Source organism: Suricata suricatta, chromosome 3 (genome assembly GCF_006229205.1).
Source record: "Suricata suricatta isolate VVHF042 chromosome 3, meerkat_22Aug2017_6uvM2_HiC, whole genome shotgun sequence".
Taxonomy (NCBI): Eukaryota; Metazoa; Chordata; class Mammalia; order Carnivora; family Herpestidae; genus Suricata; species Suricata suricatta.
This window is the reverse complement of record NC_043702.1, coordinates 105,323,301-105,349,529: the sequence shown is the minus strand read 5'-3', so window position 1 is coordinate 105,349,529 and position 26,229 is coordinate 105,323,301. Positions and strand designations below refer to the sequence as shown.

Below are 26,229 nucleotides of genomic sequence, written 5' to 3'. Positions count from 1 at the left end.
GAGGCGGGACTTCCCGTGCGTTTGCCGGAAGAGCTTCCGGTGTGAACCGGAAGTCCCTTTGAGAGCAGCCTCCGCGGAGATTCGGCGGTTCTGGCTGTGTTTGCTGTTGCTGCCATGGGCAAAAGGGACCGGAGCGACCGCGGTGAGACGTGGCGCCGGCGCGCTGGGGCCTGCCTGCGCTTGCCGTCCCCATCGTCCTGCATCGTAACTGCTCTGGGCCTCTCGGCGGCGGCCGACCCCGCAGTATCTCGCGGCCTGTTACATGCTGTCGCGACAGGCTGCTTGACAGGGGGCGATCCTTGTCCCATGCGTGGGCCGCCCTGCGTCGTGGGCCGGGTGGGAGGCGTTTCAGGGAGTGGACGCTAGCGGCACGCGGGTGGCTTTTGGCTAGGAGTGCGTGGCGTCGGTGAAATACGGCCGCTGCCAGGTTCCCTCCAGATGCCGCTAAACTGCGCGGAGGGAACCTTGGGCTCCCGCTGGGCTCACTTCTGTGTCCATATCTGCAGATAAGAAGAAATCCAAGAAGCGGCACTACGAGGATGAAGAAGAAGATGAAGACGACGTCCCCGGGAATGACTCTCAGGAAGCGGTCCCCTCGGCGGCCGGGAAGCAGGTGGATGAGTCCAGCACCAAAGTTGATGAATATGGAGCCAAGGACTACAGGCTGCAGATGCCGCTGAAGGATGACCACACCTCGAGGCCGCTCTGGGTGGTAAGCGTGCCCTCAGCTAGGGCAGGGCCAAGCTGGTTTGGTTCTGGGACCCAAAATGGAATACTGCCCTCCAGAGATAGCTGGGAGAGAGCTTTGTGCATACTGTTTGAGCAGCCCGAAATAGGAATGAGCAGGAGTGGTGCACACGTGCTGGCCTGCCTCCGGCTTCCGTGGTCTCAGACCTCACCTCCCCTTCCCTTCAGTTCTACCACATGCGTGGAAATATTTTATTTACTGCACAAATGTCCTTCACTGTATAACAGTTTAATTACCCATTTACAAAACGTAATGGAAGCTATGTATTTGCTAGGCCGCTCTTTTGCTCAGCTCGACATAGTTAATACTCTACATTCATTTGAAACCTGCCCAAAAGGTACCTTGAAGATAGTCCATAGGGTGGGCTTTCCCTGTGAAGAATAGTGGAAACCAACTTCGGAAACGTGTTCTTCTAATCTCTTCATTCTTCATACTTGATTTATTATTTTATTAAAAAACTTTTTATGTGTTTTATTTGTTTTTGAGAGAAGAGAGAGACAACATGAGCAGGGTCGGGTCAGAGAGAGAGGAAGACACAGGCTCCAGGCTCTGAGCTAGCTGCCAGCACAGAGCCCGACGCGGGGCTCAAACCCACAACCCTGAGATCATGACCAGAGCCGAAGCAGGACGCTTAACTGATTGAGCCACCCAGGCGTCCCTCCTTGTATTTGATTAAAGTCACAAGCCCCACAGTTGGCCAAAGAGGTGCTTATGAAAATATCCTTGGTGTTAAAGATCCCTTTTTGGGCAGCTTTTCTAGATAATACTGTGGGTAAGAGACTAATAGTTTCTACACTTCATTTGTTTTTGGTTTTTGTTGGTTTGTTTTTTGTTTTGTCTGTTGTGTCTATTTGGTGTTTCTTAGGCTCCTGATGGGCACATCTTCTTAGAAGCCTTCTCTCCAGTTTACAAATATGCTCAAGACTTCCTGGTGGCTATTGCCGAGCCTGTGTGCCGACCAACCCACGTGCATGAGTACAAACTAACCGCCTACTCCCTGTATGCAGCTGTCAGCGTTGGGCTACAAACCAGTGACATCACTGAGTACCTCAGGAAACTCAGCAAGACGGGCGTCCCTGATGGAATTATTCAGTTTATTAAGGCAAGTGGGAGCTAAGGCCAGGTCTCTTGCCTTTCTTGAGAATGCATTAACAGTGGGGACAGATGCTATACATTGTCAGCCTGTGGCCATCATGAAAATGCCATTCAGATCTCGTGTGGGGAGATATAACTGATTCCTTCAGCTGCTTCTCTTCTGAACTCAGCACGGTGTTCTTGGTGAGGCTGCACTTCTCATGACTGCTCTGATACAGTGGGTACTAACACGTTGGGGATACTAATTCAGGCCCATTCTGGCCAGGGTTATTTGGGAGTGCAGCCAGAGTGAGTGGTTTTTTTGGACTGAATTATGTCCCCTCCAAAATTCATATGAAGCTGTAACCCCTAATGTGATTTTATTTGGAATGAGGAAGTAATTAAAGTTAAATGGGGTCATAAGAGTGACACCCAGATCCAATAGGATGAGCATCCTTTTAAGAATAGTCCAGCTCAGGCGCTCTATCTTTGCATGTGCACAAGGAAGAGGTCAGATGGGCACACAGTGAAAAGGTAGCCAGGAAGAGAGCCTTAACTAGAACTAATCACTGGCACCTTGATGAAGGACTTATAGAAATGTTTCTGTTGCCAAATCACCCAGTCTGTGGTGTTTTAAACAGCATCTGAGCAGATTCCTATAAATGGTAAACCCTGTCTAAGGCCGAATACCTGCACAGGACCAATAGTCAACAGTTTCCATGAGGGAAAGTCAAAAAGAACTTCCAAGAGTTAAAGTGGATAGGGCTCCATGTGAAGAGCATTGAGCATGGTTGGGCTTGTTCTGAGAGACAGGTGAATGCCATCTGGAATAGCTGGACAGTGGCTTTTGTTTCCCTTGGCTGATCTAAAAGGAGTTGGATTCAGCCCCCCAGACTGGAGTTGGGGGATGCAGTGCAGTAATGCATCCAATCTCAGAGAAGCTGGCAGGAGCCCTGGTGAGAGTTCTGTCTTGTGATGTGGAAAGGTGCCCATGGAGAAGGGCCTGCACCTTGCTGGAATGAGCCCCAACCTAGCACGCTGGCTGTGCTCAGTCTTGATGGGAGCTGCCTGCACGAATGTAGGTGTCAGGATGAGGCAATCATGGACCTAGAAGGGCAGCAGTAGGGGCAGGTCACAGCCTGGGATCTGAATGGCAAATTTACATGGCCGCCACACAGCCTCTGTTGCGTTCCATCCTAAAGACTATTGGGAACCTGCAAGATTTCAGCTGTAGTCACTTCTGTCAAGAAGCTTCCATTCTGTTTATTTTTCTTATTCTTTTTCTTAAGTAGGCTTTGTGTCTCGCACAGAGCTCAATGTGGGGCTTGAACTTGCGACCGTGAGATCAAGACCTCAGCTGAGATCAAGAGTCGTACGCTTAACTGACTGAGCCATCCAGGTGGTTTGGAAGCTTACATTCTAGTTGGGAGAAATAGGAACGTTGGTGAGGAGACCAGGAGGTTTTATATGTAGTTTATGTAGCAATGACTAAATACATACTCTCTGCCAGTTTTGTGCTGGGAGCTGTAACAGTGCTGGTGTGGCTGGATGAACCGTTGGATTACAGTGGGGCCTCTGGGGATAGAAAAGAAAAGGGAAGGGAAAATAAAGATTTTACATAGCATTTTATAAATTGAGGGGCGTGCATCAGAAGAGCCAGGCAAGAGCAAGGCGTTATCTCAGACATAGAGGTTAATAAGAGAAAGCTCAGCTTCGGCACACCTAACCTCTTTAGGATTGCACACTGGGCTTTCTCAAAGTCAAACGAACTCTTCACTTGGTAGGAAGTAAGACATGCCCACTAATGAATGTGTCCTGAGTGAGCCGTCCATTGCTAACTGTGCCTGTCGGATGTTGTCACTCCTTACAGCTGTGTACTGTCAGCTATGGAAAAGTCAAGCTGGTCCTGAAGCACAACAGGTAAGGGATCCTGTGACAGGCCACCCACCCCACCCCCAAGCCACTTGCGCCCTGTGCTAAGCAGGTGGCAAGGAGCTAATGTCTGTGGACTATCTACATCAGCACCTGCTCCCCTGAGTAAGGAATTAAAAGGAGTACACGGAGAAAAATGAGAAAACTGGGAATTTGTTTACTGGCCACTGTGTTCTCCAGTGCCAAGCAGTGGAGCTGAGGCTCAGGCCACTCCTTATGTAAGTTCAAAGTGGGGTTTTGTCCATACCTTCATTTGTTATATATTGGTCAGTGGCTTACAGCTCGGATTTGGCCAAGGGTATGGAAGAGTAAGAGATTGAGAGGCACAGAACCACTGTTAACAGACCGTCTGCTCAAACGAGCCAAGAACCTTCTGGAAATGGTGTACTGTTCGATAGTCACCTCCTGCCTCCTGCTCTTGCAGGTACTTCGTTGAAAGCTCCCACCCAGATGTCATCCAACATCTTCTCCAGGATCCGGTGATCCGGGAGTGCCGCCTACGGAACTCTGACGGGGAGGCCACAGAGCTCATCACAGAGACGTTCACGAGCAAGTCGGCCGTATGTGGGCTCCTGGGTCGCCCTCGGTAGTGGGAGTATGGGGATGTCCGCTCTCCCAGGGGCATTTGGTCCAGCATCTGCAGCCTTGGGCCCCCACAGTCTTCTTATAGCTGCAGTTGCTTGTTCAACTCTGGCTCTTGCTGGGAAGCCTGAGGTTTCCTTGGCGCACAGAGGCTCAGGTCCTGCCTCTCTCTCACAGATTGCTAAGACTGCTGAAGGCAGTGGTGGGCCTTCCACATCGCGGATGATGGACCCACAGGGTAAATCTGACATCCCCACGGACCTGTTTGACTTCTACGAACAAATGGACAAGGACGAGGAAGAAGAAGAAGAGACCCAGACTGTATCTTTTGAAGTCAAGCAGGTTAGTAAGGGTCCCCCTTTTCCAAGCTGGTCCAGCCCTGCATGGACTCCGCAGTCTGTGTGAAAGGAAGGGATCCCCGTCTCTTCCTGAAATTGCTTTCTGCTTCTGGTGCCTGGGCTGTGGCATCGTTTTTCCTAATGGGGCTAGATCTGAGTGTCCTGCTACTCTGGCAGCTGGGTCAGTCTTCACAAGTTCCCGGGAGATGGAGGAAGTGGTGTCTGAGGGGCATTTTGGTGATTTGGGGGGCACGTTGGTGGTTGGATTTAATTTTTTCTGTGTCATTAATTTGGGTTGCTTTTCTGTGCTTTAACCCAGCTGTTATCAAGCAAGATCTGAAATTGTTAAAGCCTACATAAAATGCTGTGTTCTTGACCATTAGCCCCCTTGGATTATGTATGGCTTTGAATTTAACAAGATTATAAAACAACTTTCATGCTCACTCCCCAGGAAATGATTGAAGAACTCCAGAAACGTTGCATCCACCTGGAGTACCCCCTGTTGGCAGAGTATGACTTCCGGAATGATTCTGTTAACCCTGATATCAACATTGACCTGAAACCCACGGCTGTCCTTAGGCCTTATCAGGAAAAGAGCTTACGAAAGATGTTTGGGAATGGCCGTGCCCGCTCAGGGGTCATTGTTCTTCCTTGTGGTAAGTGACACCTGAATGAATAAGGTGACCAGGCTCTTCTGTCGTCGTCTGCCAGCTTCCTCTCGCTCTCCTTTGTGTACCTTTCTCTTAATCACACCTGGCCAGGGAGCAGCCAAGGTCCGATGACTCCCTGATCCATGACCTAACAGATATTTGAGTGCCTGCTGTGTGCAGGGCTTTGACCTCAGCAGTGGGGCTACAGTGGCGGATAGAACAACACTTCTGACCTCAGGGAGCGCATATCGGCCATAGAGAGCCAGCTGGCAAGCAGAGTGTATGGTCTTGGGCAGTGACCGTGAGGTGGGGCAGGTGCTGTTTTATACACTGGGGTAGGGTCTCCTCCTCCCACCTGCAGTCGGTCTTGAGACACGTGTATTTAGAGACTTCCTAGCACAGAAGCTTTGCTCGTTCCTGGATGGGTTATTACAGTGCGCACATCCACGAAAAGACAGTACAGCCCCCTTGGCGCCTGTCTGGTATTGTTTGTCCTAAGTCATGTCAGGGCCTGGTTCTTGGCCAGAGGTCACAGCACAGTAACCGGGGGGCCCTACCTCAGACTTGAGGAGGTTAGAATATCCAGGGGAGAGGCCTGTGCCTTCAGGTTCTCTTTTCTTTTTCTTTTTTTAAATCTCCCTGGGTGATTTTGATGCACATGCCTTGTAAAGGAGGAGTTGCTGTGTAAAGGAATAGCTTGATTTTTATCTTGATCTTCAAATGGTGGAAGATAGTGACCTGGGAAGCCCTGGAATTTCGCCTGTGTCTTTGCCAGCAGACTATACATTTCCCATGTGCCTCAGTGCTCAGCCCAGAGTGTGGTGCGGTCTTAGAGTTGCCTTGTGCTGAGTCCTCTGTGCGGTCCATGTGCCAGGCACACTGTCCCCCCACAGCACCGCCTTCCCGTGGCGTGGGCACGGTGTGCTTCAACGTTCCTTCTCTCCTGTTTAAAATGGCAACAATAAGAGGGCCTCTTATCTCTGGTGAGCTTTCAGATTTCAACATTAGAACAAAATTCATGAAAAATGCTACAGGAGGGCCTGGTGCCTGTCTCTCTGAATTATCACATTTGTGCATGAGCCTTTTTAAAGAGACGGAAACCGGTCCTGGAGCAAGAAGTGCCTCACAGTATTTGAGGATTATTACACATAATTTGTCCAGATTTGTGTGTCAATGAGTAATTCTGCCTGTGTACTTCAAAAAAATTTTTTTTAATGTTTAGTTTTGAGAGAGAGACCAGTGTGAATAGGGGAGGGAGACACAGAATCCAAAGCAGGCTCACTAAGCTGTCAGCACAGAGCCTGATGCAGGGCTTGAACTCATGAACCACGAGATCATGACCTGAGCTGAAGTCAGATGCTTAACCGACTGAGCCGCCCAGGTAACCCTGTCTGTGTCTTTCATTGCAACCGGGCCTTGGGTAACATTGCTCTTTGGTTTTGCATAGGTGCCGGCAAGTCCCTAGTTGGTGTGACAGCTGCCTGCACCGTGAGAAAGCGCTGTTTGGTGCTTGGCAACTCAGCTGTGTCTGTGGAGCAGTGGAAAGCCCAATTCAAGATGTGGTCCACCATCGACGACAGCCAGATCTGCCGCTTCACCTCCGACGCCAAGGACAAGCCCATAGGCTGCTCCATTGCCATTAGCACCTACTCCATGCTGGGCCATACCACCAAGAGGTCCTGGGAGGCCGAGCGAGTCATGGAGTGGCTCAAAACTCAGGAGTGGGGCCTCATGATCCTGGATGAAGTACACACCATACCAGGTAAGCAGGCTAAGAGCCAAGCTGCCTGCTCGTTGCAGAGACAAAAATTGATTTCCTTTTTTTTGTTGGGTTGAGGGAAGACTGCTGTGTAGTATATCTATCTTGCTAGAAAGGCTTGCTGGGTAAAGTTTTAAAATAAGTCCTAATCATGTGGGGGCAGAGGTGAGGGTGGGTGGTGGACGGGTGTACACCTTCACAGCCTTGTTAATAATGGTCCCGGAGGATTCAGTCATTCAGAAAATGGTTTTTCCCTTCTTCCTCCGTCTTACTGTTGCTGCTCAGTTTACCTTTAACCCATTGGAATTTGGGCTGTGAAAACTGGACCAGGAGCCCTGAAGTCCTCGCCATAGTGCTGTCTGTTGTATCTGACGGCTGAATTAAAGTATGGATCCTTGATACATTACAGAAACCCTACTTCTCCAAGTGTTGCAGGCTGTCTTATTTTTAAAAAAAGTAGCTATACTGATAAAATATCCACCAATAAAATCTACCTATTACAGGTGTACAGTTCAAGATTTTTTGTACATTTGTGGAGTTGTGCAGCCATAACCATGATCCAGTTTTAGAACCTCTGCCTCATACTCGTTTATAGTCCATGCTTTCAGCCCTAGCCCCAGGGGTCCATGGACATGCTTCCCATTTCTAGAAACCTGCCTTTTCTGGAAATGTCATAATTATTACAAATCATAGAATAGATATTTTATATATATTTTAAAGAATATATATTGTATCACATATATAGTTTATGTATTTTATAGAATCATGTAATACGTATCTTCTTATATGTGGCTGCTTTTACTTTGCGTTATGGCTAACCCATATTACATTGTATTGATAGTATCTGCCCTTTTATTGCTGTATAGTATTCCAGTATTCATTGATAAAACAAAGCAAGGGGAAGCCCTGATAAATTAGGAAATGTAAGTTAGGGATTTCTCCGAATGAATGAAATCAGAGGCATTTTCACGTAGAGTGTTCAAAATCACTACCCAAGTGGAGAGGAGAGCAGTGAAAGCCAAGGTTAGAGAGGGCCAGGCAGGTTAGACCTCATAGGTCACTGTAGGGTGTTGGGCTTGTATTGGGAGTGGGTGGGAAGCCATTGGAGGGCTTTGAGCAGAAGGTGACCTGATCTGATTGATGGCTCTAAAAGTATCACCCTGGGTACTGTGCTGGGAATAAACGGAAGGAGGCAGGGGTGGAAACAGGCAGATGGATCCAAACAGGAGGCTTGAACCAGGGAGAATGAAGGTCGTTTAATTCTTGGTGTGCTGTGAGGGTGAAGCTGACCACGGGATCCAAGAGAGAGAGAAGTCAAGGGTGACCATAAGGATTTTGGCTTGAGGAACCGGAAGGAAAGCTATAGAACTGGGGAAAACAGTAGAAGGAACCGGTTTGCAGAGTGCTGATTGGTTTAGACTGTAGACAGGTTCATTGGATTGCCAGGTAGACATTCTGACAGTGTCAGAGATGTTAGAAAGTGGGCAGAAGACAAGAGTAGACATTTCACTGAAGAGACTATACAGATGCTTAGCAGCCTTTGAAAACCTACTCTGCATCATTAGCCCTAAGGGAAGTGCACATTAGTCCCTTGCGATGCGATGCTGCTACACACTCATCGATGCTGCTACACACTCATTGGAGCGGCCACGGTGGGAAATACTGACAAAAGCTGATGGGAGCATGGAGCACCTGACGGAAGCACAGAGCACCTGACGGGAGCAGAGTGTGCCTGACAGGAGCACAGAGCAGCTGATGGGAGCACAGAGCAGCTGACGAGAGCGAGAGCATGCCTGATGGGAGCACAGAGCAGCTGGCATGCATTGCCAGAGGAATTGCAAAATGTACAGTCAACTGTGGAGATGTCGTGCAGTTTCTTAGAAGATTGCCACGTGACTCATCAGGCCACCCCTGGGCGTCTGTCCTAGAGAATGAAAACACAGGTTCACGTGAAAACTTGTACACGAATGTTCATAGGGGTTCTTGTCAGTCTCCAACACCAGGGAACAACCACAGTGCCCAACAGTGGGTGACCAGATACACAAACGGGGACGTCCCTCTCCTGGAACACCACTCAGCCACGAAACAACACACAGTTGCTGCGTGCAACAACTTGGATAAATCTTAGAGGCACGTGCTGAGTGAAATCAACCCATCTTGGAAGGTTATAAAGCAAGTAGTGCTCTTGAAAAGACCAAACTGGGGAGCACATCAATGGGTGCTAGGGGGTGACTGCAGAGGGAGAACACGAGGGAGTGTTTTGGGTGATGGGTTTGTCTGCATCCTGATTATGGCAGTGGTTACACAAATTTTCACATGTTAAAATTAATAGAACCAATCCCACCTACTCACCCCCAGGAAAAGGTCAGTTTTACTGTGTGCTAATTAAAAAAAAAAAAAAAAGGAGCAGGGGGGCATTGGGTCTGTTTGGATTGGAAGTCGATGACCTAGAGAATCACATCCTGTGGAGGAGTTTGGAACTGCTGTGCAACGGCTCAGTTGGAGGCTGCGTTTGAAACCTGGGAAACCTGAGTGTGCACTTGGTTTATGTCAATGTTCCTTCTTAGCCCGAGTCCCAGGTTTCAGAGGGTGGCAGCCAGGGTTGGGATTGCTTGTCTGAGGATACAGGGGTATACCCCACAAAATTTCACATCTGTGTGTCTCTCTTCCTGGTTTACTGGGTAGGAGAGTCAAACCAAACAGCTCTAAATAGAATTCTGAATTCAGTGGTGTTCTTGTGAGCTCCATGGCCCACCAAGCTCACTGGGCCAGAGAGCCAATGTTAAATAAGGGGATTCTAGCAAATCACAGCAAGGTTCTTGATAAACATTTATAGCACGCTGGATGACGTAGAATGATCCATCTTTGAGATTTATCCCTAAAGGTAAAGATGGCTGTGTTCTTTTAGACATCTTCCAAAGAGAATCTCATTGCGTTGCTGTATTATTAAAATATTGGTAACTGCAGGACTTGCATATATTAAGTGCTTACTGCATGCAAGGCACTGTGCCACTTTCATTATTTTAGGAAGTATGTATTAAGAACCCATTAAGTATCAGGTGGTGTGCTTGAACTGGAGACAAACTGTGAGACAAATGACAATTGTGACAATAGTGTACAATGAAACAAATTGCACCCACGAAGTATGTATTGTGATTCTATTAATACAAAGTGTGGATGACAAGTGAGATCGTGATTCTTTTGAGGGGGGAGTGTTGGTATTGACAGGCAGGGTCAGAGGAGAGACTTGTAGGTGCTAGGAACACTTACCTTGACCTGGGTGATTTCACAGGGACGTGGCTGTGTAAAAACTTATCATCCGCACACCATATGGTATGTGGGTTGCTCCTCCTGACAGCCCTGCGGTGTTGGAGAATGTGGGAGAGGCATTAGTGGCATGTGGCTGGTGTGCTGGGCGGATCCCACACACGGTGGGCTTCTTTCTGGCTGCAGAGTGTCCAGGCCGGGTCCACACTTGGGTTGGTATCACCTCTGGGCTGTCCCCAGTGCTGCCTCCCTGGCGCCCACATTAGGTTGGTGTCTCCATTGCCTTGGCTGCCATGCCTTTCTGACACCAGGAACCTGGTCTGGGGTCCTTGGCTGTCCTTTATTTGCAGCAGCACGGTCCTTGGAGATAGCCGTGCTGCCGGTCTTTGTCTTTCAAGTGTATGTGCAAACTGCCTTAGGCTTGGAAGACCTGGACACTTACTGGGGCCCAGACAGTCCTCTGCTTTCTCACTCTTCTGGTGTTTTTGGTTTGTGTTCTGGGGCAGTCTGACCCTCCCTTCCTCAGATTGTTAACCTCTGTTTCTGCAGTATTACTCCCTTCACTTTTACTTGTATTATAAGATAAGCGTAATTCACACATTTTAACCTCCTTTCAGAGTATTAGTGTTTTTATTTAAAAAAAAAAGTTTAATACTTTATTATTTATTTTTGAGAAAGAGAGAGAGACAGAAACAGAGTGCAAGCAAGGAAGGAGCAGAGAGAGAGGCAGGCACAGAATCCAAAGCAGGCTCCAGGTCTGAGCTGTCAGCCCAGAGCCTGATGTGGGCCTTGAGCTCATGACCTGTGAGATCATGACCTAAGCCAAAGTTGGATGCTTAACTGACTGAGCCACCCAGGCATCCTCAGAGTATTAGTGTTTTTAAAGAATGAGCCCATGGAAACCCATTAGTTGGTTTTTTTGAAATTAGTGTCTTAATCCCACTTATGTGTGTATTTAATTTGACAAACCAGAATTAGAGCATTCCAAAGAGAGACAGGAGGTTGCTGGTTGACAGGATGAATCTAATGGAAAAGCTCAGAGAAGAGAGTTTCCCAGGGTGGGCCAGGCTGCCTGAGGTATCGTGTCTCCCTGGAGCCCCTCGGTTTGTGGGAAGATGGTGAGAAGTCCAGCAGATCCAGCGCCTTTCGTTTCTCTGATCCCACGGTCATGCAGCCATCTTCCTGGTAACCCAGATACAAGTTTCAGGGCAAATAAATGCCTTGCCTCATTGAGAGCCCACTGGTATTTTAGTGTTAGATTGTGTTTCAGATCGCCATTTGCACTGGTGCTGGTAGCTTAGCTGTTCTGAGAAAGGCTCCTGGGGCTCACTGATTTGGAGCTTCCCTAAAGCCCTTTCTCCATTTTGTTCTCTTTTTCTTCCTTCTTTGGGACCGGTCTGAAAGTGATGATTAAGTGTTCTTGCCTGGTCATTCTGGTCTAGAGCCAGGTTCCTGTGACTCAGAAGCCTGGGGGTTAGCCTGCGTAGTGCCACGGGCCATTGTGAAGTTACAAGGCTGTGTGCAGTACTGAGCATTTAAAAAGTGACAGTGTTGAGGCACCTGGGTGGCTCAGTCAGTTTAGCATCTGGCTTTCGATTTTGGCCCAGATCATGATCTCACAGTTTGTGAGATCGAGCCCTACCTTGGGCTCTCGTCTGACAATGCAGAGCCTGCTTGGGTTTCTCTCTCTCTCTCTCTCTCTCTCTCTCTCTCTCTCTCTACTCCTCCCCTGCTTCTGCTCTTTTTCAAAATAAATAAGCATTTATAAAAAAGTGAAAAACCAAGTGACAGTGTGAATGCACTGATTGTTTCTCCAGCCAAGATGTTCCGACGGGTGCTTACCATCGTGCAGGCCCATTGCAAGCTGGGTTTGACCGCAACCCTCGTCCGGGAAGATGACAAAATTGTTGACTTAAATTTTCTGATTGGGCCCAAGCTCTACGAAGCCAACTGGATGGAGCTGCAGAACAATGGCTACATCGCCAAAGTCCAGTGTGCTGAGGTAGCTGTCCCCTTCTTGGTATTGTCTCGAGAGAGGAGTCCACCCATGGTTAAGGGGAAGTGGATCGGGTCACTTCCCAGCGGGGAGACACACAGTCAGGACTTCGGCTCATACTGTTCCTTCATTCCCCCTGTAAGGGCGGCAGTGTTCTACCCCCTCCAAAGACTTGTGAAACAAACCCTTTCAGGGGCACATGGTCAGGAAGTGCTCAAGTCGGGATGGTAATCTGGTCTGCTTTGACCTCCAAATCCACTCCTCCTCCTTCTCCCTGGGGGTGAGCACCTCCAGATGGTCCTGCCCACCCTCTCCCTTGAGGGATTCCTGGTGGTCCTCTGTGGGCAACCAGCCAGGCCAGCCCAGTGCCAAAGCCTCTCGGTTTTGGGGCCCCCAGAAGGCACCTGTGGCCAGGATCATTTTATTTCTGAACACATTGGGAAACACATTGTCCTAATCTTGTTCCAAGGTGAATACCCGCATAGGCAAATGTTGAAGATGCACATTCAAAGGTAAGTCTTCTCAGAAGGAACTACGGCAAAAACCCTTCTTGGCAACTTGAAATGACTCACTCACTGGCTAGGGCCAGGTGGCCTCTGTCCCAGAAGGGCAGAAGGGGACTTCAGGTAGAGGCGAGTATGAGGAGCCTGTGCAGGTAACTTGCTCTGCTGCAGCTTCCTTACCCTGCAGCTGCCTCTTCATAATTAGCACGCGTCTCATGAGACAGAGTGTGGCCAGAACCTCTGAGGGCCTGTTCCTCTCCGGTTGCCCAGGGACCCACTGTCCCCCACAGAACTTGTCCTTCTCTCACTTTCTTTACTAGTTCACCTCTTGTGTATCTTTCCCTCACCCACTTTATTTGGTGTTGTCTTCAGAAAAAGTCTTCCTGTGTGTGTAAATTGAACCCAGTTATATATGCTTGTATGACTTCTGTCTCTTGCTCCATACCTCTATCCCTTGCATAATGTATTGCTTGTTTGGTGATGTTGGGGACCATGCTCTGTAGGATCCCACTGTATAGGGATACCACAGTTTGATGTATAATGAGATACAACATGGTGCTAAAAATCTCTAATATTGACAAGAAACTTGGGTTGCTAAGTTTGTCTTTTTAGCAGCTTTATTGAGGTGTAAGCTGATGTTTCGTAACATCCACCTGTTGTAAGTGCCGTGATTCAGAAATCCCGTGGTTTTAGTCAGTGTGGAGAGCTGTGTAGCTGTCGTCACCCTCCAGTCTAGAATCGGATTTCCCACCACCCCGTCATCACTCCAGAAATTTCCCTCAGGCCTGTTTGCTATGAATCCCTGCTTCTGCTTCCAGCCCTTGGGAGCCACTGATTTATTCTTCATACATTTGGAGCTTAGTGGTTTGTTTTTGATTTTTTGGGTTTTTTTTTTTTGCTGTTGTGAAAGTGTTGCTGCAAATATTTTGGTACCTGTGATTTGGGGCCTTGGGTCATTTTTTCTAAAGCAGTGTTTGCACTGGGGACTGCGGTCCTATAATAGGTGTAACATTAGTGTATTGGGTCGTGATCAGGGAAGAATGGAATCCGCCAGAATGTGTAAGTACACATTAAGGGTCTATGTTGTTTTATCGTTTTATTGTTGAGTATATGTTGTTTAATACAGCTGTGTTTGTGTGATGAATGTTTCGTTTGTGGCCTAAAACAATTCATTGTGAAGGCCGTGCTCCGGCAGATACTCCTAGAAGTAGCATATCTGGGTCAAAACCCGTGTGGTTGTTCTCTTCACTAGTCGTACCGGTTGAACTCACATCAAGGGTGAGGGAGATTGTTGCACATCTCCAGGACATAGTACTGAGTTTTCTTTTCATTGTTTGCTGATGTGCTAATTATGAAAATGGTATTCCTTACGATCTTCATTTATATTTTCCTGTTTACTGATGACCTTGAGTAGTATCACTTCCTGTGTTTATGGACCATTCAATGTTCTGTGAAACGCACGATTTTAAAGATTTTACTGTGGAAGAAGAATTGCTTTAGCTATAAAGAACTAGAAATCCAAACAGAGTCATAACAGGACACGGAACCAGAAAACAGTGGCAAAGCCTGTGAATTTGAGTTCAGGCCAGTGGTGGGCATGGAGTGATGGCAGCTAACTCCACGGTGGCTGCAGCATGAAGGAGATGGTCTGTGGTGATCACACAGAAGTGGCACTGGTCACACCCCGGAATCCAGAGCCCGACAGTGTAGGCTTTGTGGCCTGTTCAGTACGAAATGTCCAGAGGGTCCCTTCTGTGTTCATGGCCTTGAGACCTTTAAAACCCATGGCACTGTGGTATATTTGTCTTGAGTTTCCTCTAGCTTGCCAGCAGCCCATGCACAAAAGCCCAGCACAGAGGAGGCCCCGGGGAGTGTCCCTGTCATTCATATTTGAAGGATCAAATTATCTCGGATGTGACCAGTGGGACCCCTTTCAATCTGGCTCCTATATCTGTTTGACATGTCCCCATCATTCTTTGAGTACTTCCTAGCTTTCCGGCACAGCAAGGTATTTTAGTTTATCTGGTACTTTCGCTGCCTTGTCCTAGCCCCGGGATCAGCCATTTCTCCAGGGTGCCCTTTTAGCAGAGAACGGAACTTACAAACCAAGGTCTAGGTGCTAGGTATATTCATTACTTCTTAATATCCTTGCTAGGCTAATTCAGCTGACAGAGCTAGGAAGTGTGTGTATGCTTCTCCAGAGCAGTGCTGTGTAGACACTTGTGTGTGGAGGTGCAGGCCAAATGGAAGGGATTACTTGGACCTCTGGTTGAGAATCTGGTTCCCTTTACTTGCTTGGAGCTGGTGTAAAAATAATTCCCCTGATATAGATGCATTTAAAATCTATGTGTTTGGGGCACCAGGGTGGCTCAGTTGGTTGAGCATCTGACCAGCTCAGGTCATGATCTCGAGGTTCATGAGTTCAAGCCCCATGTTGGGCTTGCTGCTATCAGCACACAGCCTGCTTCAAATCCTCTGTCCCTGTCTCTCTCTCTCTTTCTCTGTCTTTCTCTCTCTCTCTCTGTCTCTCTGTCCGTGTCCTGCTTGCACTCTCTCAAAAATAAACAAAACAGTAATCAGAATCAAAATGAAAATAATCTACGTGTTAAGAGATAAATATGAGAGTGTCCTGGTTCAACATTGGGTATTTGATTTTGTTTGGATTTGTTTTAAAGCTAGTTCTGCTAAGTGAATGGTCTTTAAAAGTTTCTGATCAAGTGGTGTTTAAATGTGCAGTATGACCCTTGACTCTTACTGTCACAGGTCTGGTGCCCGATGTCCCCGGAGTTTTACCGGGAGTATGTGGCAATCAAAACCAAGAAACGCATCTTGCTGTACACCATGAACCCCAACAAATTCAGAGCTTGCCAGTTTCTCATCAAGTTTCATGAAAGGAGGAATGACAAGATTATTGTCTTTGCTGACAATGTGTTTGCCCTGAAGGAATATGCCATTAGGCTGAACAAGTAAGTATTGAAAAGTTGGAGTTGCCTCTCTGCAGCTTAATCCTCCCTCAACCCCCGTGGTCTTCCTTCTTTGCCTCTCAGGAAAGTTCTCAGGAACTTCTTAGGGTCTGAAGGTCTGGTTCTGCGGCCTCCGTCCCAGAAACTGGGGAAGACAGAGGAGCAGGTGGTCAGACTCAGAGGTCCGAGCATATAGAAAAGGGGGCCTGGTCACCCTCAGCCCAGGAGTCGGGCTAGAGTCGGGCTGCTTTGGTGGGGCTCCATGTGCGAGCGGGGCTTGGAAGGTGGGCGCAGGTTGGTATCTGGAGTGGCGGGCTGGGCGAGCACCGGTGGAGCTGAGGTCAGACCATACAGGGGCCCGGAAGGCAAGGCTCACTGGGCCCGCATCCCAGCCGGCCCTGCATCTTGAAAGAGCTTCTCAGGAACCACCAGCAGCATCTTCACTAGCCCCTAGTCCCACCTGGTTGCTGTGTTAGCACTGCCTGTGTAGACACTAAGCTTAGATTGAGGGATGTTGATTCAAGAAAAAGCACAGTCCAAAAACAAGGAACAAAGTAAAGGAGGAAATCCTGAAGACAGTGGTGACCAGAACCTTGGCTGAGGGTCTGTAGCCACTCATTTATGGGCCTTCCTCTGATATTCTTGCATGACGGAGGGCTTCCTGGGAGGGAGGAACCTTTCAAGAGCTCATTTTCCCTCTGATGTGCTGTCGGGCTAATTGAGGGGTGATACTGTGGCCCTTCTGACACACCTCATTCTTCTCTAGACCCTATATCTATGGTCCTACATCCCAGGGAGAGAGGATGCAGATTCTGCAGAATTTCAAGCACAACCCCAAAATCAATACCATCTTCATATCCAAGGTCTGTGTGCCACGCAGGGTTGTGGTGAGGTTGAATGTGTTGTGGATAATTTATAAAGTCTCTGCCTGAGGTTATGCCCACTTCTTTTGGGGGTATAGGAATTTTAAATTGTATCTTCTTTATCCCAGGGGAAATTTTTCATTCCCTGTTCTGCAGAAGTGGGCATTCAGATGAGGTTTTCTCGGCGGAGTTGGAGAACCCTGTGAGTGGGGGTGGCCTTCATCCTGGCTGCCCATGTGCCACGTGCCGGATGCTGTGGGGTGGTGGGCGGTGGATATGAGCAGAGTCTGAATGCACAAGCCCCAGCTCGGTGACACTGGTAGAAGCTGTGGCCTGGCAGTACAGAGCAGGCATTCAGATTCGAACGGGCTTGAAGCTCAAAATAAATGCGGTATACCGATCAGGTTGATCACGGCTGGGTCAGCGAGTACTACACTTCAGTGTGTGCTGGGAACCTCGACGGCTGGAGCCCTCAAAACGAGGCCGTGTCCCGGAGCCGGATCCAGCCCAGTGTGGGCAGTGGGCCTAACAGGTCTCGTGTCCGACATGTGCCAATGGTTCCATTGGCCTCTAGTCAAGAGTGTGGATGGTTTGGTACCAAACCAGATGTGTTTTGTAGCAAAAAGAAGAGGAACCCTTTACAGAGAATCTCTGTCAGTAGGGCCCCCTTGTCTCTAGTCCCTAGCAGCCCAGACTGGGAACATTGGTGAGATGGCCGGTGGGGACTGGGCATCCTGACCCGTTTCTTTAGGACAGCTCTCAGTTCACAGAAGGTCCCAGAGGCCTTCCTGTATCCACAGGACCCTGTACAAAGAGAAGAGGATGGGCTTGTCTCTAAACTAGCTATAGAGCTTATTTAAATTCCAGGCCAATCGATTGTTTCCTTTTTTTTTGTCTCAGATAAAAAAAAACCCAACTTGTCAGACTCCCAGCTGTTTCATTTCTGTAGGTGGGCGACACATCGTTTGATCTGCCCGAAGCGAATGTTCTCATCCAGATCTCGTCTCACGGGGGCTCCCGGCGGCAGGAGGCCCAGCGGCTGGGGCGGGTGCTCCGAGCCAAAAAAGGTAAAGGTGGCCTCATGCCTTCTGCTCCTGCAAGTCTTTTCCTTTCGAGCCACCCTGATTAGGAAGAGGGTAGGGCCAGGCTGCCTGCAGGGTGGTGGTGGTGGTGATGAGCTGGCAGCCCTGGGCTCAGGAGACTCCGTGGGGTGGGGGGCTCCCAGAGCAAGGACTACGCATGGCGTGGCTCCTGTGCTTTCTCCTGCCTTGGGGTTACTGCACAGGCAGCTGCCTGCCCCACAGGGTGTCCTCTGAGCCGAAGAGTTATGTTGAGAAGGGCCAAGAAAGCAGTGAGTGCAGAATGCTAGGGACGTAGAGGGCAGGAAGTAGAGCTGGGCCACCAGTGACATGGGGGAGCTGGAGCTGCACCTGGGGCCTGGAGTCGGGAGTCAGGGGAGAGCTTGTAGGAGCAGCTGGGCAGTCCCGTGGGGACCCCTCAAATGCACCCTGTGAGGAGTCCTGCCTTGGGTGGCGGCTCACAGCAGGGGCGGGGGCACATGCTCAATGAGTGAGGGCGTGAGAGGCCCGAGTCTCTGCTTGTTAACTGGTGAGAGGGCCCAGGCCCCAGTGGTGGGCAAGGTGGGGGCGGTTGTTGCTGCTTAGAGTGGCCTAGTCCCTCCTCCTGGGACCAGCCAGGCCCTGAGACAGGACATAGGCCCTGTCCTCAGGGACTTCACTTTCCTCAGGAGACAGCTGGAACAAGGGTAATGGGCATATGTTGGCATCGTATTGTTTTAGCGTATGTGTAAGAGGCAGTTAAGCGGTGGTATTTAAACTGGAGACAGGGCATGTTAGTGGAGATAGCATGAACTTGGGCACCAGACCAGCCTGTGACCTTGGGCAGCTAGTTTGCCCTTCTGAGCCTTGCTTTCCCATCCAGAGTGGGAGTGGCCGTCTTCTCCAAGGACTCTTAGGAGGAGTGAGGTACGTGCTAGAATAGTGTAGGAGGCTGCTGGGTAGATGATAGCTTTTATAAATGGGCAGGAATATCACCTGACTGGTATGTGTGAGTATAATTCCTTACTTATGCCTTTCTCTTTACCTCCCCCCAAAAGAAACAAATCTAATTTGAAAACCCCTTTGAATTTGAATAGAAATTTGTTTTTTAAAAAATAGTATTTGGTGTAAGGTGTAAGGTATTTGGCTGCTTTCTTTGTATCTGTGAGCTCTTGTAAGATAAGAACAACTGAATTCGGGGTCAGTACCCAGATACTGAACCTGCTGACATTAGAACTAAGAAGAACAGGGGCGCCTGGCTGGCTCAGTCAGTTGAGTGTCCGGCTTCAGCTCAGGTCATGATCTCACAGTTTGTGGGTTCGAGCCCCGCGTTGGGCTCTGTGCTGACAGCTCGGAGCCTGGAGCCTGCTTTGGATTCTGTCTCCCTCTCTCTCTGCCCCTTCCCTGCTCGCACTCTGTCTCTCTCTGTCTCTCAAAAATAAATAAAAAGTTAAGAAAAAATTAAAAAAAAAAAAGAACTAAGAAGAACAAATGCACAGATTTTCCAGAAGGATCAGGTCCTACAGGCCCCAGTATTTTATGTCCTAGTTTCTGTGATAATTCTTCTGTCCTAGGGTTTTTTTTCTGAGCTGGGTTTTTTTTTTAAAGCAACTTTATTGAGACAATTCACATAGCATACAGTTTGTCCACTGGAAATGTACAGTTACATACAGTTCATTATTTTGTTGTTTCTTTTTTTTTTAATTTTTTTAATTTTTTGAATATAACACAATTTCTTTTTTTAACATATGCAGTTATTTTCCATCATTTACAATACACTCCAGTAGTTACAATGACACTCCAAACAGAAAAGCAAAGTGAAAAATCAAAACACTAACTTCTATTTCATGTAATTAGACTTATACAGAAATTAGAAGGTTAAGTCACAGCTAGTTAATCACCTAATTTCACAGCTATCTGAAGTGGCAGTCGTTATATAGCAGCTTGTCTGTGATACATTCAAGATACATGATACAATATATTACTTGCCCATAAGCTACAACCCAGCCTGCTTAATACCTTTCCTTAAATTCCACCTCTATACTACAATATACTTGAGGTCCCTGCAAAAAAGTAGCTACCTTTTATGTAGGAAATGGATGATTAAGTCTTTGGTGTTGTAAAAGCAACTTCATTTAAACATAACCACCCCCACCACCAGAAAAAGAAGAGGAAACAAGAAAAAAAAAAAAAGTAAAGAAAATAATAAGGGAAAAACCCAAGACACACTTCCTATGGGGAAAAAAAACCAAAACAGCATGTAATTTCTGTCCTTGACGGAGTGTATTAAATAAACAAACACCCCAACAAGCAAAACAAATACTACAATGTAAAAATATTAAAAAAAGACAACCCTCTCACATGCATAAATGAAAGATTGCACACAAAGAACTCACATCTTTTCAAGCTTCAATAGTAAATATTCTGCTACTATGTATTAAATACTGCATGGTTTGCCCAAGCCAAGATGAAACCACATCATAAATCAATAAGCATTTTGCATTTTCTTTCATTATCTACTCAGAGTCATGCCTACTGCACTATTTTGTTGTTTCTTAATGTTTATTCTGGGGCGAAATAGTGAATGAGAGCTGGGAAGGGATAGAGAGAGAAGGGGACAAAGGATATGAAATGGGCTCTGTGCTGACAGCAGATAACCTGACGGGGGACTCGAACTCACAAACGATGAGATCAGACCTGAGCTGAAGTTGGACACTTAACTGACTGAGCCACCCAGGTGCCCCAGTTCATTGGTTTTTTTTTTTTTTAAGTATCTTTATTTATTTTTGAGAGATAGACAGCATGAGCAGGGGAGGGTCAGAGAGAGAGGGAGACACAGAACTGAAGCAGGCTCCAGGCTTTGAGCTGTCAGCACAGAGCCCAACGTGGGACTTGAACTCATGAACAGTGAGATCATGATGTAAGCTGAAGTTGGACACTTAACCAACCCAGCCACCCAGGCGCCCCAGTTCATTGCTTCTTAATATAGTTGCAAAGTGCATCACCATCCCTGCAGTCTGTGTTTAGAATATTGTCATCGCTCCAGGAAAGAAACCCTTTCCCACTGGCAGTAACCCTTCCTTCCAGCCCCACCCTCAGGCAATCATGACTGTTTTCTCTTCTCTTCTCTTCTCTTCTCTTCTCTTCTCTTCTCTTCTCTTCTCTTCTCTTCTCTTCTCTTCTCTTCTCTTGTCTTCTCTTTTCTTTTCTTTTCTTTGTTTTTCTTTTCTCAGTCTGTTTTGTATCTTAAATTCTCATGTGGGTGAAGTCATATGCCATCTGTCTTTTCTTTCCGTCTCTTAAGGGATGGTTGCGGAGGAGTACAATGCTTTCTTCTACTCGTTGGTGTCCCAGGACACACAGGAAATGGCTTACTCAACCAAGCGGCAGAGGTTCTTGGTGGACCAGGGTTATAGCTTTAAGGTACGTATTAATTCGATGTGTGGTCAGAGTAGGACCAAGGCTTCTTTGTACCCTCGCCTCCGGGAGCAGTGGGAGCCGCCGGCCCCGCTGTGGGATGGGCATACCCGCAGGGAAGGGTCATACGTGAGGCCTCCGCAGCCAGGCGTTCGGAGTCTCTACCTGTTCAGGTCTTACACTTATAAGGACAGTGCTGGCCGTCAGCAGGGAGATGTTTCTGCCAGGACTCAGGGTGCCTCAGCGGCGGCCCCCACTGTGCTGCCAAGCCCCTTGGAGTTCCTTTCCTGCACCAGCAGTGGTTGTCCGCCGGAGCTCGGGGTTCCCCAGGTTCATATACCTGACTGTAATTCAGGGTCAGCTCTGATGGGGCATCCCGCTGGTGGCTGGGCCACAGCTTTCGTGGCGAGCCTGGGCCTCGGGTGCCTCATGTCACACGTGTGTCCACACGCCACAGACTGGTAGCTGTGCAGCTTGGGAGCAGCCAAAGCTTCGGCTGACTCCCACTGGCTGTGGTGTTTTGTTCTCTTCTGTTGCCACAAGTAGAGAGTTTAGGTCAGGATTTAGTGCCCCTGAGGGATTTTGCTTGTGGGAGTGGATGGAGGGTACTGGCAGCAGGGACTAAAAGGACACCCTTAGAATGTGCCGGTTTCAGATTCTCGGTTTGCAGAAGACTGCAAGCTGCCTTTTCAGACCCTTTTGATTGTGCCTTTCTCAGGTTGGCCAGTGTCCGTGTTAGCTGTAGACAAGAGGTCAGGGCTGTCTGACCTTTTCTTTCTCAGCCGGAAACAGTGACAGTTCTGACTTCTGATGCCGGGCTAGAGGACAGGATCCTTAACTGTATTTTGAAGAATTTGCATTATGACCTTTTCATGTGTCTGTGAAAGCTCTGTAGTGATACATTCATACATCCCGATCCCTGGAGAGTCAAGTGAGAGAGTAAGGCCATGTCCTGGGTCTTCGGAAGGTGCCCTTGGCAGAAAAGCACATGGGTGCTCGATTGTCTGTGTTGGTCAGAGGAGCCTTTGCCCACTGGCCTTCAGCGCTGCCTGCCGAGAGCAGCCAGGTTAGAGCCTCTGGAAGGATGACCGTGGCCTTGCCGGAGCGGGGGTCAGGCCAGGGCAGAAGTGCCCAATGTCTATACTCCGGGCCTGTGGCCCCTTGAAGGGCTCAGCCAGGTCCCTACTTTTAGGACTTTTTTTCTAATTAAAATTAGGAGAAGATTTAGGGAGAGGTGAAACAAACGTTTCTCTGCATCCTCAGTCCTGGCTTTCTTGAGGATAGGTAGGCCCTGTAGTAAGTTACTCCCAAAGAAGGGAAAACCACATCTCTTTGTGCTGCTCTCTCACTCTCTTAGAAAAAAATCTTGTAAACCCACCTTGATGTGCTCTCATTTCTAAGTGCTGCCTCCTGCCGGAGGCCGTGGAGGCCAAGCCTGGGAGCTGAAGGCCCTTCCTGAGGGCTGGGGCGGCAGAGTGTGCCTCGTCTTTGGTCCCTTCCTTTCTCTGGTGCAAGATGGAAAACAGCCACGGGGCAGTTTAGAGTTGTCAGGGTACCCGCTCATCATCTGTGAGTGCTTATGTCTGCTGTTCCGGGAACAGGTGTTTCTGGAATGTCCTTCCCCTGCCCTGTGGTCATCAGGGAGGGATGGGGACACAGAAGGGGACATGTGGCCCCCTGGCTTGGGCTTTGTAGGTGATCACGAAGCTGGCTGGCATGGAGGACGAAGAGTTGGCGTTCTCCACGAGAGAGGAGCAGCAGCAGCTCTTACAGAAGGTCCTGGCCGCCACTGACCTGGACGCTGAGGAAGAGGTGGTGGCGGGAGAGTTTGGCTCCAGATCCAGCCAGGTGAGTTAGTGGGTGGGGCTGCAGGTGCCTATTCTCCCAGAGGACGGAATTCTTATGTCCCTGCTCTACGTGGTCCCCTGTGTATGCAGGTGAGCATGCATGCCTGTGCGGCCTTCCTGAGAACTTGGGAAGCCCAGGGAGCCGCAAGGAAGAAAATAACAGAAATTTTCCGTTAACCTTTTGGTAGCATTTTTCCTTCTGTACCTGTTGCTTCACGTGGCCTTGCTCCAGGCGGCTGTGGCTGGCCTCCTGCTCTGCTCATGGAACAGTTGAGCCCAGGATGGCAAACGTGGCCCCAGGCCCACACCACGTGGCTACAGGAAGGGGTGTCGTAGGCCTGGGCCTGCCATCTGGGGTCTCTGGCAGGTCACTTTGGCTCTGGCTTCCTCCTCAGTAATAGAGCTAAGCTGTCCAGCTTGTAAGGTGGGTCTGAGGGTCAGCTCCCAGGTAGTTTTAGTATTTATTTTGAAAAATGTAGATCTCTCTCTCTCTCCTCTCTCTCTCTCTCTCTCTCTCTGCTCTCTCTCTCTCTCTCTCTCTCTCCTCTCTCTCTCTCTCAAATAATGAAAAGAAAATTTAAACGAAAAATTTAAAAAGGAGTGCCTGGGTGGCTGAGTGGATTGAGCGTCTGACTTTTGATTTCAGCTCAAGTCATAATCCCAGGGTTGTGGGATTGAGCCCCGCATTGGCTTCACGCTGAGCCTGGAGCCTGCTTAAGGTTCTCTGTCTCCTGCCCTTCTCAGCTCCTGCTGGGTCTGTGTCTAAAATAAAATTAAATTAAAAATGTAGAACTTTCCATTTATTCTGCAAATACTTACTGAATGCCTTCCTTGTACCAGCCCAATATAATATGGCATAATTAATGGAAGTACCATCATGGGCAGCTCTTGTCAGCTCTTCCAAGAGAAGAGTATGCTGTAGTCAGGTGCATTGGTTGATATTAGAGCCAAGAGGTGGGCAGTGGTTGGGACAAAGGAAGAAAAGCAGTGTCCCCTGGGGAGGTGCTGCCCTCCCTCCAGCCCAAGACCACTCTGCCCCCAAACATGGGGGCTGGAGCCGCCTCTGAGCACTCTCCATGGACACTTCAAGGCAGGGTCTTGCCTCCAACTGTGTCCTTGGTAATCTCTGGCCATTCCACCAAGTGAGTCACATGAGGTCAGGCTGTTGAAGACATTGCTTGGTGCCTGTATGCCCCAGGCTTGTAATCTGGTGCAGGTGGTGTGCAGGGCTCTGGGTCACAGCCTGCCTGCATGATTTCTGTTCACACCATGTATCAAGACAGATATGCCTGTCCCCATTTTATAGATGAGTTCATTGAGGTGCAGACATTCAGTACTTGTCCATGGCGAGAGGTAGAGCAAGATTCAAGCCCAGGGCTTTCTGGCCTTCCACTTGATTCAAAGCCTTATCATGGAGGCCTGAGCTGTTGGGGGGACCACTGCCCTCACTGTTGAAAAATTCATAAATTGTTAGTAGGAGAGGCAGAATTTGAAGCTGGCTGCCTGGGTTGAAGTCCCGTCTCTTTAAGGGCTGTGTGATCTTGGACAAGTTACTTAATCTCTCTGTGCCTCAGTTTCTTCATCTGTAAGATGGGGATTATAATGGTTGTGAGGATTGAATGAGTTAATACATGTATATAAGTGGGAACTGTTTAGTATAATGCCCGGTCGGTAAATGTTTTAAAAAATAATATTAAATGTAAAATATTTATAAAACCTACTATGATTATAAATGTTATAAAGGGAGTGTCTTTCCCCTTGGAAGCTAACTGTGGGCTGGGTCCCCCCGCAGGTGTCACGGCGCTTTGGCACAATGAGCTCTATGTCTGGGGCTGACGACACCGTGTACATGGAGTACCACTCGTCACGTGGCAAGACCTCCACGAAGCACGTGCACCCGCTCTTCAAGCGGTTCAGGAAGTGATGGCCTCGGAGTCACACAGGTCAAGCCTGGGTGCTCAGCACCAACGCTGGGTAGGGATCTTCCGCATCATGTTCCTTCCTGTAGCAGGGGCGCCCGTGTTCTGGATGCAGTATTGGTTAGCTGTGATGAGGAACACACATCCAGAGCTTGGTTCTGTCTTTGCGAGTCATCCAGGGCTTCTTAAAAAAGACAGGAGACTATAGTTTTGGGTTTTTTTTCCTAGGCCGTTTTTCTGTCTTGGGGTATGATCACTCCTATATGTAAATATTTGTAATATTTAAGGTATATTTATATAATGTTCTGAATAAACATAAATGGACATTTGACTACTTTTTTTTGATGTTTATTTTGAGAGAGTGAGCAAGCAAGAACAGGGGAGGGGCAGAGAGAGAGAGAGAGAGAGAGAGAGAGAGAGAGAGAATCTCAAGCAAGCTCCATGCTCTCAGCGAGAGCCTGATGCAGAGCTCATGGTTGGTGAGATCATGACCTGAGCTAAAATCACAAGTCAGACACTTGACCAACCAAGACACCTAGGTACCCCAAGCACTATGTATTACAGGTGGTTTTACGCCTTGTCATGTACATGGCCTACGTCCAGGTGATGAACCTCCATCAAGGCCCACTTTGTAGCAGGCACCAGGGAGTAAACTGGGGCCCGTCCCTTGGGAGCTCCTGGGAGACGCACCCTAGGATACAGAAGACTCGCTTTGGTGTTGAGCTGTTGATAGGGAAAGGCCCAGATAGAGGGAGGAGTGCGGGCAGGTTGCAGTGCTGCCCGGTCACTGTTTGGCCTTGGTGCCTTCCATGCTAGGTGCCCCATGTGTAGGTCCTCCAGGTCCCCTGAGGGCCATCACACCCTTGGGAGCCACTGTGCACACAGCTCCTCTGGTTGGTCTTCTCTGATTCCCCATGTTCATTTTTGATATTGTTGGGAGGCTGGATTCCTCTTCTAATGGCAGGTTTTTAATTTAATTTAATTTAATTTTGTTTTATTATTTTATATTTTATTTTATTGTATTCTACTTTATATTTTATTATTTTATATTTTATTTTATTCTGTTTTATTTATTTTATATATGTATATATATATATTTTTAACTTACATCAAAGTTAGCAGATAGTACAATAACTATTTCAGGAGTAGAATCCAGTGGATCATCCCCTATTTATAAAACTCAGTGTTCATCCCAACAACTAACCTCTAATGCCCCTTGCCCATTTAGTCCATCCCCACCCCCAACCGCTGCAACAGCCCTCAGTTTGGTCTCTGTATTTAAGAGTCTCTTCTGGTTTGTCCCCCTCCTTGTT

The 26,229-nt window shown here is 48.3% G+C and overlaps 1 protein-coding gene across 3 annotated transcripts; it reads left to right on the top strand.

The window, feature by feature from the left end:
* The first annotated feature begins 42 nt into the window (after positions 1-42).
* On the top strand, positions 43-25,250 carry ERCC3 (ERCC excision repair 3, TFIIH core complex helicase subunit). Of its 3 annotated transcripts, XM_029934759.1 has the most exons (15): positions 43-142; positions 507-712; positions 1,614-1,850; positions 3,693-3,742; positions 4,179-4,314; positions 4,514-4,678; positions 5,126-5,330; positions 6,772-7,086; positions 12,168-12,352; positions 15,613-15,815; positions 16,579-16,675; positions 17,625-17,742; positions 21,038-21,156; positions 22,846-22,998; positions 24,790-25,250. In XM_029934759.1, exons 1-15 carry the CDS (start codon positions 115-117, stop codon positions 24,919-24,921), a joined length of 2,349 nt encoding a protein of 782 aa, XP_029790619.1. In that variant the 5' UTR covers positions 43-114; the 3' UTR covers positions 24,922-25,250. The 3 variants fall into 3 exon arrangements, with proteins under 3 accessions (XP_029790619.1, XP_029790620.1, XP_029790621.1); XM_029934760.1 differs by lacking the exons at positions 16,579-16,675; positions 24,790-25,250 and having other exon boundaries at positions 22,846-22,930; XM_029934761.1 differs by lacking the exons at positions 17,625-17,742; positions 21,038-21,156; positions 22,846-22,998; positions 24,790-25,250 and adding an exon at positions 16,804-17,612.
* The last annotated feature ends 979 nt before the right edge of the window (positions 25,251-26,229 follow it).

Coding starts and splice junctions, on each gene's coding strand:
- ERCC3 (XM_029934759.1), top strand. CDS start 115: ATGGGCAAAAGGGACCGGAGCGACCGCG. Junction 5,331..6,771: donor GGTCATTGTTCTTCCTTGTG/GTAAGTGACACC, acceptor GGTTTTGCATAG/GTGCCGGCAAGTCCCTAGTT. Junction 15,816..16,578: donor TATGCCATTAGGCTGAACAA/GTAAGTATTGAA, acceptor ATTCTTCTCTAG/ACCCTATATCTATGGTCCTA.